General features: G+C 44.2%; 1 protein-coding gene across 3 annotated transcripts in view; it reads left to right on the top strand.

The window, feature by feature from the left end:
- Window positions 1–18,365, top strand: part of CPEB4 (cytoplasmic polyadenylation element binding protein 4) — a 296,939-nt gene that overhangs the window by 269,313 nt on the left and 9,261 nt on the right. For all 3 annotated transcript variants that reach the window (XM_063928058.1, XM_063928060.1, XM_063928059.1), the window contains 4 exons: window positions 7,864–7,953; window positions 8,497–8,615; window positions 14,278–14,392; window positions 17,758–17,939. In XM_063928058.1, coding sequence (XP_063784128.1) covers window positions 7,864–7,953; window positions 8,497–8,615; window positions 14,278–14,392; window positions 17,758–17,939 — 506 coding nt within the window. The remainder of the gene's footprint in view (window positions 1–7,863; window positions 7,954–8,496; window positions 8,616–14,277; window positions 14,393–17,757; window positions 17,940–18,365) is intronic.

The raw sequence follows: 18,365 nt of genomic DNA, 5'->3' as shown, positions 1-18,365 counted from the left end.
ACAACTTTGCCGAGCTGCTACTTGGTCAGGGGAAAACACGTTTGCAAAATTCTACAAATTTGATACCCTGGCTGAGGAGGACCTTGAGTTCTCTCATTCGGTGCTGCAGAGTCGTCCGCACTTTCCCGCCCGTTTGGGAGCTTTGGTATAATCCCCATGGTCCTTACGGAGTCCCCAGCATCCACTAGGACGTCAGAGAAAATAAGATTTTACTCACCGGTAAATCTATTTCTCGTAGTCCGTAGTGGATGCTGGGCGCCCGTCCCAAGTGCGGACTGTCTGCAATACTTGTATATAGTTATCGTTAACTAAAAGGGTTATTGTTGAGCCATCTGTTGAGAGGCTCTGTTATGTTCATACTGTAAACTGGGTTTCATATCACGAGTTATACGGTATGATTGGTGTGGCTGGTATGAGTCTTACCCGGGATTCAAAATCCTTCCTTATTGTGTCAGCTCTTCCGGGCACAGTATCCTAACTGAGGTCTGGAGGAGGGTCATAGTGGGAGGAGCCAGTGCACACCAGGTAGTCCTAAATCTTCCTTAGCTGTGCCCAGTCTCCTGCGGAGCCGCTATTCCCCATGGTCCTTACGGAGTCCCCAGCATCCACTACGGACTACGAGAAATAGATTTACCGGTGAGTAAAATCTTATTATTGTGTGGGATGTAAACATGAATTTATATTAAATGTCTCCTCTGCGTAATTGGTTTTTATAAATCTATACTGTATATCAAGCAACTGTAAATTGTATCTGCTAAATTAGGACTAGGTTTTGTAATGTCTTCTCAGTCAACACTCGCATATCCTGCTTTAATCTCATTAACTATCATTTGTTTACATGCTCTGGTCAGGTCTCTGATTTACATATCAATATTGCTGTGATACATTTCATGTACTAACCCAGAGGTTCTCAAACTCGGTCCTCGGGGGCACACACAGTGCATGTTTTGCAGGTCTCCTCACAGAATCGCAAGTGAAATATTTAGCTCCACCTGTGGACCTTTTAAAATGTGTCAGTGAGTAATTAATACACCTGTGCACCTGCTGGGTTACCTGCAAAACATGCACTGTGTGTGCCCCCGAGAACCAAGTTTGAGAACCTCTGTACTAACCCATGGAATTATGTTGACATTTTTTATTTTTGTTTTTAGTAATGGCTTTGCATCTGGGAGGATGTTTTACTAACAGTTTGGGGGTCAATACTATTTTGGTTCTACATATTCTTGATATTTATGTTGATGTTTAAAATTGGGAATAGTGTAATGTACAGATGTGTCCTAATACATCATTGCTACAGTAGTGCTAAACAGCACTTCTCATTGCACCAGGTCACGTGAGACTCTACTAGTGTAGGGCATCTTTTTTGCTTAAAATGTGAAGTGACTAGGATGTACGAGGAGACACTGCTGATTAATTTGATATGCGACACTTGTATATCTGCATTCGACTGAGACTCTGAATCTGTGTACGAAGTGCTATGAAGCAGCAGCCGCTGCTTTTTTATACACAAACTTCGTTGTGCTTTACATAGTGACTCAGTCGCACACAGATATTTCTCTGACGTCCTAGTGGATGCTGGGGACTCCGTCAGGACCATGGGGATTAGCGGCTCCGCAGGAGACAGGGCACAAAAATAAAGCTTTAGGATCAGGTGGTGTGCACTGGCTCCTCCCCCTATGACCCTCCTCCAAGCCTCAGTTAGGTTTTTGTGCCCGTCCGAGCAGGGTGCAATCTAGGTGGCTCTCCTAAAGAGCTGCTTAGAAAAAGTTTTTAGGTTTTTTATTTTCAGTGAGTCCTGCTGGCAACAGGCTCACTGCATCGAGGGACTTAGGGGAGAGAAGTGAACTCACCTGCGTGCAGGATGGATTGGCTTCTTAGGCTACTGGACACCATTAGCTCCAGAGGGAGTCGGAACACAGGTCTCACCCTGGGGTTCGTCCCGGAGCCGCGCCGCCGACCCCCCTTGCAGATGCCGAAGATGGAAGAGGTCCAGAAGCAGGCGGCAGAAGACTTTTCAGTCTTCCTGAGGTAGCGCACAGCACTGCAGCTGTGCGCCATTGTTGTCAGCACACTTCACACAGCGGTCACGGAGGGTGCAGGGCGCTGGGGGGGCGCCCTGGGCAGCAATGTATAATACCTTTTTATGGCTAAAAATACATCACATATAGCCCTTGAGGCTATATGGATGTATTTAACCCCTGCCAGATCTCACAAACTCCGGAGAAGAGCCCGCCGAAATAGGGGGCGGGGCTTATTCTCCTCAGCACACAGCGCCATTTTCCTGCTCAGCTCCGCTGTGAGGAAGGCTCCCAGGACTCTCCCCTGCACTGCACTACAGAAACAGGGTAAAACAGAGAGGGGGGGCACTTTTTTTGGCGATATTACTATATTTAAGCTGCTATAAGGATACAACACTTATATAGGGTTGTTCCCATATATATTATAGCGCTTGGGTGTGTGCTGGCAAACTCTCCCTCTGTCTCCCCAAAGGGCTAGTGGGGTCCTGTCTTCAATAGAGCATTCCCTGTGTGTCTGCTGTGTGTCGGTACGTCTGTGTCGACATGTATGAGGACGATGTTGGTGTGGAGGCAGAGCAATTGCCGGTAATGGTGATGTCACCCCCTAGGGAGTCGACACCGGAATGGATGGCTTTGTTTATGGAATTACGTGATAATGTCAGCACATTACAAAAATCAGTTGACGACATGAGACGGCCGTCAAACCAACGCCCTTTACCTCAGTCGGTCGATACAGACCCAGACACGGACACTGAATCTAGTGTCGACGGTGAAGAAACAAACGTATTTTCCAGTAGGGCCACACGTTATATGATCACGGCAATGAAGGAGGCTTTGCATATCTCTGATACTACAAGTACCACAAAAAGGGGTATTATGTGGGGGGTGAAAAAACTACCTGTAGTTTTTCCTGAATCAGAGGAATTGAATGATGTATGTGATGAAGCGTGGGTTAACCCAGATAGAAAAGGGCTAATTTCAAAAAAGTTATTGGCATTATACCCTTTCCCGCCAGAGGTTAGGGCGCGCTGGGAAACACCCCCTAAGGTGGATAAGGCGCTCACACGCTTATCAAAACAAGTGGCGTTACCGTCTCCTGATACGGCCGCCCTCAAGGATCCAGCTGATAGGAGGCTGGAAACTACCCTAAAAAGTATATACACACATACTGGTGTTATACTGCGACCAGCCATCGCCTCAGCCTGGATGTGCAGTGCTGGGGTGGTCTGGTCGGATTCCCTGACTGAAAATATTGATACCCTGGATAGGGACAGTATTTTACAGACTTTAGAGCAATTAAAGGATGCTTTTCTTTATATGCGAGATGCTGAGAGGGATATTTGCACTCTGGCATCGAGAGTAAGTGCGATGTCCATATCTGCCAGAAGAAGTTTATGGACACGACAGTGGTCAGGTGATGCGGATTCCAAACGGCATATGGAAGTATTGCCGTATAAAGGGGAGGAATTATTTGGCGTCGGTCTATCGGATCTGGTGGCCACGGCAACGGCCGGGAAATCCACCTTTTTACCTCAGACCCCCTCCCAACAGAAAAAGACACCGTCTTTTCAGCCGCAGTCCTTTCGGTCCTATAAGAACAAGCGGGCAAAAGGACAGTCATATCTGCCCCGAGGCAGAGGAAAGGGTAAGAGAGGGCAGCAAGCAGCTCCTTCCCAGGAACAGAAGCCCTCAGCATGACGCTGGGGCTTTACAAGCGGACTCAGGAACGGTGGGGGGTCGACTCAAGAATTTCAGCGCGCAGTGGGCTTGCTCACAGGTGGACCCCTGGATCCTGCAGGTAGTATCTCAGGGTTACAGGTTGGAATTCGAGAAGTCTCCCCCTCGCCGGTTCCTAAAGTCTGCTTTGCCAACGTCTCCCTCAGACAGGGCGACGGTATTGGAAGCCATTCACAAGCTGTTTTCTCAGCAGGTGATAGTCAAGGTACCCCTCCTACAACAGGGAAAGGGGTATTACTCCACGCTATTTGTGGTACCGAAGCCGGACGGCTCGGTAAGACCTATTCTAAATCTGAAATCTTTGAACCTGTACATACAAAAATTCAAGTTCAAGATGGAATCACTCAGAGCAGTGATAGCGAATCTGGAAGAAGGGGACTTTATGGTGTCCCTGGACATAAAAGATGCTTACCTGCATGTCCCAATTTGCCCTTCACATCAAGGGTACCTCAGGTTCGTGGTGCAAAACTGTCATTATCAGTTTCAGACGCTGCCGTTTGGATTGTCCACGGCACCTCGGGTCTTTACCAAGGTAATGGCCGAAATGATGATTCTTCTGCGAAGAAGAGGCGTATTAATTATCCCTTACTTGGACGATCTCCTGATAAGGGCAAGGTCCAGAGAACAGCTGGAGGACGGAGTAGCACTAACCCAAGTAGTGCTGCAACAACACGGGTGGATTCTGAATTTTCCAAAATCTCAGTTGACCCCGACAACACGTCTGCTGTTCCTGGGAATGATTCTGGACACGGTTCAGAAAAAGGTGTTTCTTCCGGAGGAGAAAGCCAAGGAGTTATCCGAACTTGTCAGGAACCTCCTAAAACCAGGAAAAGTGTCTGTGCATCAATGCACAAGAGTCCTGGGAAAGATGGTGGCTTCTTACGAAGCTATCCCATTCGGCAGATTCCACGCACGAACTTTTCAATGGGATCTGCTGGACAAATGGTCCGGATCGCATCTGCAGATGCATCAGCGGATAACCTTATCGCCACGGACAAGGGTGTCTCTTCTGTGGTGGTTGCAGAGTGCTCATCTGTTAGAAGGCCGCAGATTCGGCATACAGGACTGGGTCCTGGTGACCACGGATGCCAGTCTGAGAGGCTGGGGAGCGGTCACACAGGGAAGAAACTTCCAGGGAGTATGGTCAAGCCTGGAGATGTCTCTTCACATAAATATACTGGAGCTAAGAGCGATTTACAATGCTCTAAGCCTGGCAAAACCCCTGCTTCAGGGTCAGCCGGTGTTGATCCAGTCGGACAACATCACGGCAGTCGCCCACGTAAACAGACAGGGCGGCACAAGAAGCAGGAGAGCAATGACAGAAGCTGCAAGGATTCTTCGCTGGGCGGAAGATCATGTGATAGCACTGTCAGCAGTGTTCATTCCGGGAGTGGACAACTGGGAAGCAGACTTCCTCAGCAGACACGATCTACACCCGGGAGAGTGGGGACTTCATCCAGAAGTCTTCCACATGATTGTGAACCGTTGGGAAAAACCAAAGGTGGATATGATGGCGTCTCGCCTCAACAAAAAACTGGACAGGTATTGCGCCAGGTCAAGAGACCCTCAGGCAATAGCTGTGGACGCTCTGGTAACACCGTGGGTGTTCCAGTCAGTGTATGTGTTTCCTCCTCTGCCTCTCATACCCAAAGTACTGAGAATTATACGGCAAAGGGGAGTAAGAACGATACTCGTGGCTCCGGATTGGCCAAGAAGAACTTGGTACCCGGAACTTCAGGAGATGCTCACGGAAAATCCGTGGCCTCTACCTCTAAGGCGGGACCTGATTCAGCAGGGACCGTGTCTATTCCAAGACTTACCGCGGCTGCGTTTGACGGCGTGGCGGTTGAACGCCGAATTCTAAGGGAAAAAGGCATTCCGGAAGAGGTCATTCCTACACTGGTTAAAGCCAGGAAGGAGGTGACTGCACAACATTATCACCGCATTTGGAGAAAATATGTTGCGTGGTGTGAGGCCAGGAAGGTCCCCACGGAGGAATTTCAACTGGGTCGATTCCTGCATTTCCTACAAACAGGATTGTCTATGGGCCTCAAATTGGGGTCCATTAAGGTTCAAATTTCGGCCCTGTCGATTTTCTTCCAGAAAGAATTGGCTTCAGTTCCTGAAGTCCAGACTTTTGTTAAAGGAGTACTACATATACAGCCCCCGGTGGTGCCCCCTGTGGCTCCGTGGGACCTTAATGTAGTTTTGGATTTTCTCAAATCCCATTGGTTTGAGCCACTCAAATCGGTGGATTTGAAATATCTTACGTGGAAAGTAACCATGCTACTGGCCCTGGCTTCAGCCAGGAGAGTATCAGAATTGGCGGCTTTATCGTATAAAAGCCCATATCTGATTTTCCATTCGGACAGGGCAGAACTGCGGACGCGTCCTCATTTTCTGCCTAAGGTGGTGTCAGCGTTTCATCTGAACCAGCCTATTGTGGTGCCTGCGGCTACTAGCGATTTGGAGGATTCCAAGTTGCTGGACGTTGTCCGGGCATTGAGAATATATATTTCAAGGACGGCTGGAGTCAGAAAATCTGACTCGCTGTTTATACTATATGCACCCAACAAGCTGGGTGCTCCTGCTTCTAAGCAGACGATTGCTCGTTGGATTTGTAGCACAATTCAACTTGCACATTCTGTGGCAGGCCTGCCACAGCCTAAATCTGTCAAGGCCCATTCCACAAGGAAGGTGGGCTCATCCTGGGCGGCTGCCCGAGGGGTCTCGGCATTGCAACTCTGCCGAGCAGCTACGTGGTCGGGGGAGAACACGTTTGTAAAATTTTACAAATTTGATACCCTGGCTAAAGAGGACCTGGAGTTCTCTCATTCGGTGCTGCAGAGTCATCCGCACTCTCCCGCCCGTTTGGGAGCTTTGGTATAATCCCCATGGTCCTGACGGAGTCCCCAGCATCCACTAGGACGTCAGAGAAAATAAGATTTTACTTACCGATAAATCTATTTCTCGTAGTCCGTAGTGGATGCTGGGCGCCCATCCCAAGTGCGGATTGTCTGCAATACTTGTACATAGTTATTGTTACAAAAAAATCGGGTTGTTATTGTTGTGAGCCGTCTGTTCAGAGGCTCCTACGTTTGTCATACTGTTAATTGGGTTCAGATCACAAGTTGTACGGTGTGATTGGTGTGGCTGGTATGAGTCTTACCCGGGATTCAAAATCCTTCCTTATTGTGTACGCTCGTCCGGGCACAGTATCCTAACTGAGGCTTGGAGGAGGGTCATAGGGGGAGGAGCCAGTGCACACCACCTGATCCTAAAGCTTTATTTTTGTGCCCTGTCTCCTGCGGAGCCGCTAATCCCCATGGTCCTGACGGAGTCCCCAGCATCCACTACGGACTACGAGAAATAGATTTATCGGTAAGTAAAATCTTATTATTTGTTGCATATCAAATTAATCCGCACAGTTTCCGGGGTACATCCTGGTCACATTGCATTGTGACTAAGGCACCTTTTTAAGTAAAATAAGATGCCCGGCACTAACAGAGTTGCATGGGACCTATCTGCTCACTCGCACCAGGCATCTCACACTGCATGCCCTATGGAGGCTAGATGTATGAGGACGCATCTGTATGCAGCACTGAGGGTCTGTAAAATATATCTAAAGCTGAGTACACACTATACGATATATTGGCTCATCTTGCGTTCTGTGATGGATCGCGGTGACCATTATACAAAATCCACACAATACATCTTTCACAAATTGGGTGTTGCATCTTCCCATCTGATGTGCTGCACATCAAATGGGACGATTTGACGGACAATGCGGTGTAGTTACATTAGGCAGGCAACGGTATATCCTCTCCTTGTACAGCTATGTTATATATTCTTACATCAAAGTGTTGTTGGTACATCACTGAGGTGAGTAACCAGCTTGAGGCCTGTGAGTATGCATACATTTAAGATATGTTGATATTTTTTGTGAGAAGCTGCTGCATTTTTGGCTGTTGCCATCTGGATTAATCCAGTTGGTGTGATTTCTTGCGCTATTCTGGTACTCTTTTCTACTCATATGGTATTTTGCTATGCAAATAAAAATGTTACTCTGTCATTATTATAACTATTTTATTTCTTATTATTATTTCAGATGAAATCACTGCTAGTTTTCGTCGGTTTGGTCCATTGATTGTGGATTGGCCTCACAAAGCAGAAAGCAAATCTTATTTTCCTCCCAAAGGTATTCTAGTTTACGGAATTCAGTTTTTATACCATTATTTGAATAGACATTGAAAATATGGGATATATTCATTGTATTGAGCAGGGATGGGGAACCTTTGGCCCTCCAGCTGTTGTTGAACTACATATACCAGCATGCCTTGCAACAGTTTTAGCATGGCCAAGTAGCAAAACTGTAGCAGAGCATGCTGGTATGTGTAGTTCAACAACAGCTGGAGGGCCAAAGGTTTCCCATCCCTGGTATAGAGCATATTACATAATCTCTGCTCAACCATCATTGAAATCATGATGATACATCTTATAATTGTCTACACGTTGCTGTCCTTCATTATTTATTAAGTGTTTTAATCTGAGATTTTCTTAAATAATGCTCTTATTATATCCATATTTATCACTTACTGTTACAGTAACCTGTATACTAGATGTTTACTGTTGTGTTATGTTTTTTTAATCCACAAGTTCAACTTCAGCCCTTTTTATGGCCATAATTTAAGTCATTGATCTGCTGTTGAATTGTAAACTTGATCTCTTCTTATTAATCCAGGCTATGCATTCTTACTATTCCAAGATGAAAGTTCTGTACAGGCTCTGATTGATGCTTGCATTGAAGAGGATAGTAAGCTCTACCTATGTGTGTCAAGCCCTACCATTAAAGACAAACCTGTGAGTATTAATTATTTAAAATGTCGTCATTCTCTTTGTAGTTACTTGTGCACGGTAAGTCACAGTACTCACAACACCTAAATGCCTAAACTTACAAAAGAAATCTTCATTGAAGCACCTCCAGTGTTTACATAGCAACTTGAAAGCTTTAACCGGGTGGAACGCCCTGTCTTGTACTCTGCTTGACAACTTCAAGTGCACTTCTCAAGCTCCTCTTCATTTCAGAATGAGGCCAGCTTTCAAAAGCAGTCGGTGCGCAGGTTGTGATAAGCCTATAAGTGATAATACCTGCTGTGTAATACAGTATATATGAAAAGCATTAGACCTGTTTCTTTTGTCTGCAGGTGGTGAGTGTGGTTTCTTCTGCTGTATTTAAGTTTCCGTAACATAAAATGTTCATATCTGCCGGCATTCAACTTTTGAATGAGATCTGATGGTGCTGTCATTGAAATAAATCAATTGGGTAAACTTAGCGGCTAATTGCAGTTCACACAGTGTGCGATAATATGCTTACGCAAGAGGCGTCTTACATAAATAGATGCCTCCTATCGCCTTCTGTGACCATCTACGATAACTTCTGACATCTAGATAACCCTCAAGTTACCCAGGATGTTCGAGGTGATCACACAGCAGAGGCCAGGAAATCTGCATTGGGAAAGTGCAGATGCTGGTCTTCTCACTCCTACAAATTGGACAGAGCACAAACCCACCCCCACCCCCCTATTTTGTAAAATGCTCACTGTCTCCACACCCACAGGATTGACATGCTGCGGCTTAGGTGCCACTACCAACGTCGTTGCAGCTACTGATGCTGATCAATGACCATTGGAGTTGGGCGTAAGCCATTGGGTTTAGGCCCTTAGTTGTAAACAGTCTTATTGCGTGTAGTAGCAGAAACAGGGGTAGATGTAAGAAGTGCCTTTATGTGGGAGAAGCTGTATCAGCACGTTATGTACGCTGATGCCACTTCTTCCCCGTGTGCTAACCTCTTCCCTGGCATGGTTGCATTTGATGCGACTAAAGCCAGGTGTACGCCGACATCACTGCCGGAATTGCATTCGAGAATGCATGCGGCCCACATTCTGAAGAACATGCTCCAGACAGGCACAGTGCAGGGAGGGGAACCTCGTTCTTCTCCGTGCACAATTTAGCTGATCTCTGCATGTGCACTGACCATTCCGACGCCTACACCTATCGATTTCAACAGCTGCAGGTGTCATTGCCATACACCACATCATAGACAGTTCTGTCCCTGGCTGGCTGCTTACACTAGGCTGATCTGCTGGGGGTCTGGCCGGCATCACCAAAGAGGGGAGAGTTTTCAATCCCCCTCTCCGGCAGCCGAGATGTTAACACATCTCGGCGCTACTGTTTCCTGCATCGCCTCAGTAAAGAGACATAGCAGGAAGAGCTATAGCGGCACAATCCGTGCCACTATAGTACATTTACCAGACAGTATATTTCTACTTAATAAATCTGTCTTGTCCAATGCAGTACTTAACATAAAAAGACATAAGTAAGTCACAGAAATCATTAATAAAGTTACAGTATGTGTTTAATGACCTGTTGTTTTTTGCTTCATTGTAATGAGATAAGATTTTCCAAGTGATTCCGTTAGCTCTTTACTTTGTCTACCAAAATGTGGAACATGTGACCTAGCCATTGGCATTGCACCACAACATCCAGCATCATTTACTCAGTGCATGTCTCCTTGTCGCTTTACTAGTCCGTATTGTATTGTGGAAGAGTTCACTAGAAGCACTACCCTTGCTTCTTGTGTAATAGTACTTTAGATTGGTTTTGTGGTTTTTTTGTCTCCTGTGTGAGCTAAATGCAAAGTGTGAGACTGCAGTTAAATGCGACCAGTCTAACCACTCACTTATCACTGGATATATGAAAAATGAAATGTAAGGTATGTTCCTGCGCACTCTCTTTGCTGCCTTGCGTAGGGTCCTATCCTGATGTGTCACCACACACACCTATGGGAGACTATATAAAATGAAAGATAGGATGGAAACCTACTGTTGGCGCAAAGTCAAAATAGCAGTGGTATTTTACCGTGATGGAATGGGTGGTCTTCGTAGGAATTCAATTCAATTCCATTTGATGACATGTGAAAAAAGAACACAAATGGTATACAAAAGTTCAGTAGAAGTTCCAAAAAGAGTTAATTTAAAGGAGGGTGACTTCTGCCCGGACTCCGTAGACTATGGTGATATGGGAAAGTGTGACGGTATCTGTAAGGGTTCACCCTGGTGTTCAAGATAAACGTGGCTCCTCACATGTGTGCTTACTTTCGTACACTTGGAAAAAGCCTATAAAGGTTTCTTTAAAGCCTCTAAGTGAAATACTCCTGGTACCAGAATAGGTGTGCCCCAAATATTCACATGCAAATACTTCTGAATGATGCTCACATCCGTGCTTACTTCAACAGATGCCGTTCTTCCATGTAACGGTTTCTTTTTTTCAGCAGTCTGGATAATCGTCCTCACTCACTTCCTGACTTCGTATTGGGCTCGGTATTAAGCACAAACACGAAGGGGTGTGTGAGGCGGGAAGATAGCGCTAATTTCGTCAAAGTTACTTAACGACATGCCTATTCCTGCCACCAGCAATATGGTTGATTCTATTTTGGCTCTTTTTGGAACTTCTACTGAACTTTTGTATACCATTTGTGTTCTTTTTTCACATGTCATCAAATGGAATTGAATTGAATTCCTACGAAGACCACCCATTGTGAAAATTCATGGACTCCTTTAATAGTTTTCATGGACAGTGACCATCACGGTAAAATACCACTGCTATTTTGACTTTGCGCCAACAGTAGGTTTCCATCCTATCTTTCATTTTATATATATCACTGGATATAGTTTTCAAACCTAATTAGAAGTGCTGTCTTAACAGCTGGGTATAGAGATAGTGTAATACCTGAATAGAACATGGGCCATCACTGACAGCTGTTGGTTCCTCGGGATGTAGTTATGTGACAGACGGCCACAATAACTACCCCTGCATCCCGAACACTCAAAATACAGAGAGTCAGCATACCGACTAGAAGGGACTATTCCACAGCACCCATAGGGGTATATTCAATTGTTTGAAAAGTCAGTTGGGTGTCTGTTTTTTCCTATCTAATAGGCACGAAGAAACAGACACCCAACCGACTTTTCAAACATTTGAATCCCTTCCTCCCCATAGAGTGGGAATAGAACCTGTGGGGAGTACAGCTCGCAACCGATCCTGCAGCCGGGATCCCAGCATGGGGATGCTGACCGCCGGTAACACAGCCCCAACCCAATTCCACTGTATCTGCCATGAAATGTATCATTCAGCTCCTTAACATTAAATCTAAATTCTCTATGCATGCTACAGAGATCTACTCCCTGGTCAGATGGGGATGCCTGTGTTTTACTATAGGAGCAAAAGTCTGATCCGACTTATATAGATTACTCCACAGTGCCCCTTCTATTTTAATTTAGATCTCTAAACTGTAAACCACCGATATATTACAGGCCGAGTCTACCATATCCAAACTGCTTGGGACCTGAAGTATTTTGGATATCTGATTTTTCCATATTTTGTAATATTAGCATACCATAATGAGATTTATTGGGCATGGGACCCAAGTCTAAACACAGAATACATTTGTTTCATATACACCTTATACACACAGCCTGAGGGTGAGCTTAGACAATATTTGTAATAATTGTGTGCATTACACAAAGTTTGCGTACATTGAACCATCAAAAAGCAAAGGTGTCACTCTGTCAGGCTCGTAAAATTCTGTATTTTAGGTATGAGAGACTCAACCGGTCTGTGCATTTGGGTATGGGTCGTTGGGTCGACTCAACTTAGGTCGACAGGGGCAATAGGTCGACATGTAGAAGGTCGACAGGTCAAAAGGTCGACTTGGGGTTTTGGACTTTATTTGGTGGTGATTTCTTCGTAAAGTGACGGGGAAGCCCAATTAGTGCACCGTGTCCCCTCACATGGCTCGCTTCGCTCGCCATGCTTCGGGCAAGGTGCCTCGCTCTGCTACCGCTGCGCTCGGCACAGATTACCGTTCCCAATTGTAGTCCACGGGGATCGTAAAGTATGAAAGTCCAAAAAGTGGAAAAAACATGTGAAAAGCTCATGTTGACTTTTTGACCTGTCGACCTAGTAAATGCCAACCTAATGACCATGTCAATATATTGACCATGTTGACCTAATGCAGTGATGGCTAACCTTGACACTCCAGCTGTTGTTGAACTACTCATCCCAGCATGCCCTGCATCAGTTTTAGCATGGCCAAATAGCAAAACTGATGCAGGGCATGCTGGGATGTGTAGTTCAACAACAGCTGGAGTGTCAAGGTTAGCCAACACTGACCTAATGCATGCCGACCTTCAGTGGTCGACCTAATGACTGTCGACCTAACGACCGTATCCCGTGCATTTAAAGGTTAGTATTGGGAACAGTAGGGACTCACTTGGGGAAAGTGATTAACTGTTCAGTGAATTCTCTATCTCGATTTTATGACGCAGTTGATTTTCCTCCAATCTCTAAAGTGAAGGACAGTTTTTCCTGTCGCACAAATTTCATTTTGTGCAGTACATATGTATCCACGTGCAGGAATTCCATGATGTTCCTGGACAGCATTCAAAAGCATAATTATGACTGGGAGTGGCTCTTGGCTCTATAGCAAATCTAGACTGGGTGTCACCTTGAGGGGAAGAAGAACCCCATAAAACCATCTAATTGCAATAATGTACAGTGGGATGCTGCTAAAGATCAGAAGCATCATGTAAACAAGTTCATTCTACTGATTGTGCTATCCACCATAAGATCCCAATACATGGAGATATGTGTACTTTCCAGCTGGGTGTCTTTGTTACTAAATTACAGTGGTCAGTAGCAGTCATGTTACTGCTACTGTATGATTGAAACACCCACCCAGCTCCAGATTCCTACAGAACACAGTTTTGTGAGCCAGTAGAATGGCGCAGAGTGGGGAAAAGTTACGGATCTCCAAATTTTGTCACTTATAATTTGCAAATCTGACTGCGTTATTTAAGTACTCAATTGTACATGAATAGACAACGTTATTCCAATTTTAGATTTCATATAAGAATAGTGTTTTTGTGTACATAGCAAGCATGTTTTCCATGAACACCGTTTAGGTACCTGGTTGAGGTTGTATGAGTATATGTGTTAATACAGATGTACCCTTCTTCATCTAGCCTCCATACGTAGTGAGTCGCAGCACACAGGGCGCATGAGAACCACCAGGTCCCCTGTGACTCGGCCAGCGCAGTGTATTCCCCCCCCCCCCCCCCCCCGAAAATGCATCTTATTCGCATTGCTATGCAAATAAGACGCACAAATGCAAACTATGCTGATTAAAATATGTGGCATGACTATATTCTGTGTTCGACTACAGCTATATCTGCATACAAATGCTACTGTACTCTGCAGTGTTTTCCTGTGAAACTGGGAAAACACTGTACAGTAACTTAGCGTTTTGGTGTTGTTTGACTCGCGACTAGAAGGGCTGTTTAACGTGACTGCAACAATGATGGAGAACACCTCTGTACTTTAACCCCTCGTACTGCAGCTGCATGTGCTAAAAATATATATTTTTTTTTATCAAGTTATGAAGCTTCTATATGTTTTTCCACAGGTTCAGATCCGGCCCTGGAACCTCAGTGACAGTGACTTTGTCATGGATGGCTCACAGCCTCTTGATCCACGGAAAACTATTTTTGTTGGAGGTGTCCCACGGCCTCTACGGGCTGGTATGTTTTGTTGTACAAGTGCTTTCATTTTTCCTGACTCTGTAAAACATAATTATTAATGTAAACACTTTTTTCCACATACAGTAGAAGAAGCTTTATAGTCACGCATACATTTAGTTTAACAACTTGTTCTCTTTATTGAAACCGTAACATTAAAGAGAAATTACTCAACCGAAAAAAAAAATAAAAAAAATAAAAATATATATATATATAATTTCAGTCTACTGAGATAATGGAGAGATGTGGCATGGTTTAGCAGAACAATGAATCTAGCACACCGCAGGATCCAGCTTGCATGTGCCTCTCAATACAGAATCTGGGACACAGAGACTGGCAGTGCTGGTGACCAAATACATACCCGTGCATTGATCTCCACGTTTTAAATATTTTATTAGAGTATTTTGTTTCCGACAGTCCATGATTAATTCAAAGTGGAAATTGATCCTGTTCATTTCTTTAATCTATTGGGCCTTGTGAAAGAAGGCTGTAACATGTTTGTGGAATTTTAAAGAGGGTCATGCTAGGAACTGGTAAATATCAATGTTACTCTTAGACTGCCTTTAGAATAGCTAGTTGTCTCTCAGTGTTTTATAATCTAAGAACAGTGCCTTGTTACTCAGATTATATATTTTTTCTCTGAACTTTTCTGTTTTTATTTGGCTAATAGTATATTAAATAGTAAGGAGCAGTGTTTCTGGTCAGAAATGAATTGGTATAAAGTAGCATATTAAGACACATTTAAAGAAAAAGTTGCATGGAGCATTGTCCATGCCTTGCTAAACTATCCTCAAATAGTACTATATGGCACTATTTGAGGATAGGTGTATGTGGATACAGTATGGCTTGAACAAGAGATAATGGGGCAGGTGTATTAAACCTGGAGAAGGGATAAAGCAGTGATAAGTGCAAGGTGATAACGCAGCAGCCAGTCAGTTCCTAACTGTCATTTTATCAAATCCGTAATGACTAGCTGGTGCGTTATCACCTTCCACTTATCACTGCTTTATCACTTCTTTATCCCTTCTCCAGATTAATACATCTGCCCCATGGGGTGATATTCAAATGATATATCACACCCAATCTCCTTTTTAAAGCTATCTCTGTTATCACGCCCATAATAATCAGGTTAAGCTTCGTAAAGGGTTAAGGTGCCTCAGGTGTAGCAAGCTGAAATGATAATACTACGTCCGTCAGCAGAAACAGAACGGGTATGGAAGGAGGCGGAAAGAACTGAATACCACCCAATGAGCTTAAAGTGAGGACCTAGGTCCTAATTCAGCATGAGTTGTAGTTTAGCGAGAAATCGCAATCTACAACTCACCTCTCTAGCATGCGTGGGGCCACCCAGCACAGGGCAAGGCCGCCCCGCATGCTGGGTCCTCCCACACTTGCATCTTAAGGATTGCCCCCGCCTCCGCAGCCTAGTTGTGAAGTCAGTTGCTGGAATGCCATCTTTAGGGACACGCAGCCACCGTGGCCCACCCCGCAAATTATCCGGAAACGCCTACGTTGTCCAGATCGCGCCCTCGATGCCCCTAAAACAATCTGAACTTGAAAAGCGCCCCCCTTGCTTTGTGCCATCTTGAATGAAACTCTTAAAATGGTTAGGAATAAATATAGTAGCCCCCGACTTCTAATTCGAAAATTAGACTGCCTGCCACATTAAATGGGGCCCCATGTGTTTATTTAATACATCAGCTGGGCATTATAACCTCTCTGTCCCTAAATAGCATAACGTTTTCTGTATTGCAGGGCATTATTGTTTGGTAATCCACAGACTAAATCCTTCTTAGAAGGTACATTATTTGAAAGACTGAACTCTCTTCTTTCAAACTTAGATACCCCAAGTTTTGTAGGCACAAGGATGGGGATAATTGGGCACTTTTAGTCCACATTCCCTTTCTCTTGTAGTAGTTTCGCAGTGTAGGGAGTTATTTTCTGGTGTTCACACGGATTCCCAGACAATAACTGCTAAAGGGGCCACCTCATTTGAAAGAGTAGACTCCTTTTTTTAAAATGCGGGTGCCCTGAGTATATTGAAGCCAGATGGGGGTGATCATACTCCATCTCTGGACTTTTTAATATTTCTGTAGTGTATGGCGTTATGTCTAATGATCACTACAAAGTGGGGGGGGGCTCTTCTCTTTCAAATGAGGGTATTTCCAAATCTCTAGGTGACAGTATGGTGGACATGGATGGTGGAGAACCTTCCATGCTCTCCCCATCGCCTGGCTTTTCAAAGTTTTCTGTGTGTAGTGGCTAATAGCCGTTCCCTCTCTGTCAGTACTGTAACTACGGTTGGGGTAGTTATTTTTCTTCCTTGTGCTGTGAATTCCTGCTCTGTTGAAAACCAGTGAGACTTGTCCTTAACATTTCTGACCTATATATTGAAGAAGTCAAACTTTTGCTCAACACTGAAGGTATTAATAAGTGACCCTGCATGGATACTAAAGAATTACGAAGTTTTAAAATGATTAGGTCCATGGTTTTTAGTTCTCCACTAGCCTTGAAGTGTAGTTGGCCTGTATTATTGACACAAGGGCACAGTAAGGTTTGTTGAGAGCATTAAGACTCCTGCAGCAGGACAACTTTACCATGAACAGCATGGGACCCAGTTACGAGACCCCTGAAGGGAATATTGTGTCATGTTCAGACAGAGTGCTTCATAAAGTGTACAGCTGGCCTTATATTTTTTATTTTAAGAAATGGCTGCATGTCTTCATATACAGTTGGGGCACACACATTAAATTCGATCATTATTAATCAAATATAGAGTACAGATATCATTGCTTCACACACTCCAATTTGTAATCTGACAGCGGAATTACATAATTTATGGAATGCATCTGTAGGTGAATTCTAGAATTATTAATCTGCTGTTGAGCGATTACAGATTTCACCTTCAGGACTCGATTCGGAGGTGCATGCGATGCAATGTTTAGAGTTGAGCAATTTTATTTTATTTTTTTGCTACTGTGCATGTGTTGGAGTCATTAATAAGTCACATGGCGCATGCATACCACAGTGTGTACACACAGAGGCACAGTTGCAGCTGAGACTCACAGTATCAGAAATGTATTGGAAATGATGGGTGAGGACTGGAAGGTGGCTATTTAGACGTACAAAAATGGTCCTCCTTATGGACATGGAATGGGAGTGTCTCGGGCATATTACCAAAGTGGTTGCAATCTCGGACGCATAATCTTTCTTATTGGAGGCCTTTTTCATTTGATAATATTGAATATTTATTTTAAAAAAGACACTGCAGAAGAAAATGTACTGTGTAATGCATATTGCTGTATTGCAATAAAGGCACTTTATTTACATTGTTTCCTTTTTTTGTTTTTCTTCTACCTCTGTTACAGTGGAGTTAGCGATGATAATGGACCGCCTCTATGGAGGAGTATGCTATGCTGGCATAGACACAGATCCTGAGTTAAAATATCCGAAAGGAGCTGGGCGAGTTGCCTTTTCTAATCAACAGAGTTACATAGCTGCTATCAGCGCCCGCTTCGTTCAGCTGCAACACGGAGAAATCGATAAGCGGGTGAGTTGCTGTGCATGTGTCTGTTGCGCTGAATGTCCATACTGTATAACAGTATTATTTACCATACCACATTATATCTATCCTGCACTGCTGTACTTTCTGCAGTTTACGAGCTCATGCACTAATTAAAATGCCAGAAGAGTAGTGTAACCATAAGCCTCCTCGTCACCAAGAAAGTCATGTTTTTGTTTCTCTGCCCATCAAGGTCTGTTTGCCATTTTGTCTCATTCTCCAAGAATTTTACTGTTTTATTTTTTAAATATACACATGCACACATACAGATGTGATCAAATGTATTGTAACCCTTCCATGAAAAATAAAGAACCCATATTTTTTATATGAAATAATTTGAAACTGACAAATGTTATTGGAATCTTTGTTTATTACATATTTATTACTTTTCTCTAACGTCCTAGAGGATGCTGG

Source organism: Pseudophryne corroboree, chromosome 6, assembly GCF_028390025.1.
Source record: "Pseudophryne corroboree isolate aPseCor3 chromosome 6, aPseCor3.hap2, whole genome shotgun sequence".
Lineage (NCBI taxonomy): Eukaryota > Metazoa > Chordata > Amphibia > Anura > Myobatrachidae > Pseudophryne > Pseudophryne corroboree.
Note: the sequence above shows the minus strand (reverse complement) of the source record. Positions and strands in the feature narration are given on the sequence as shown.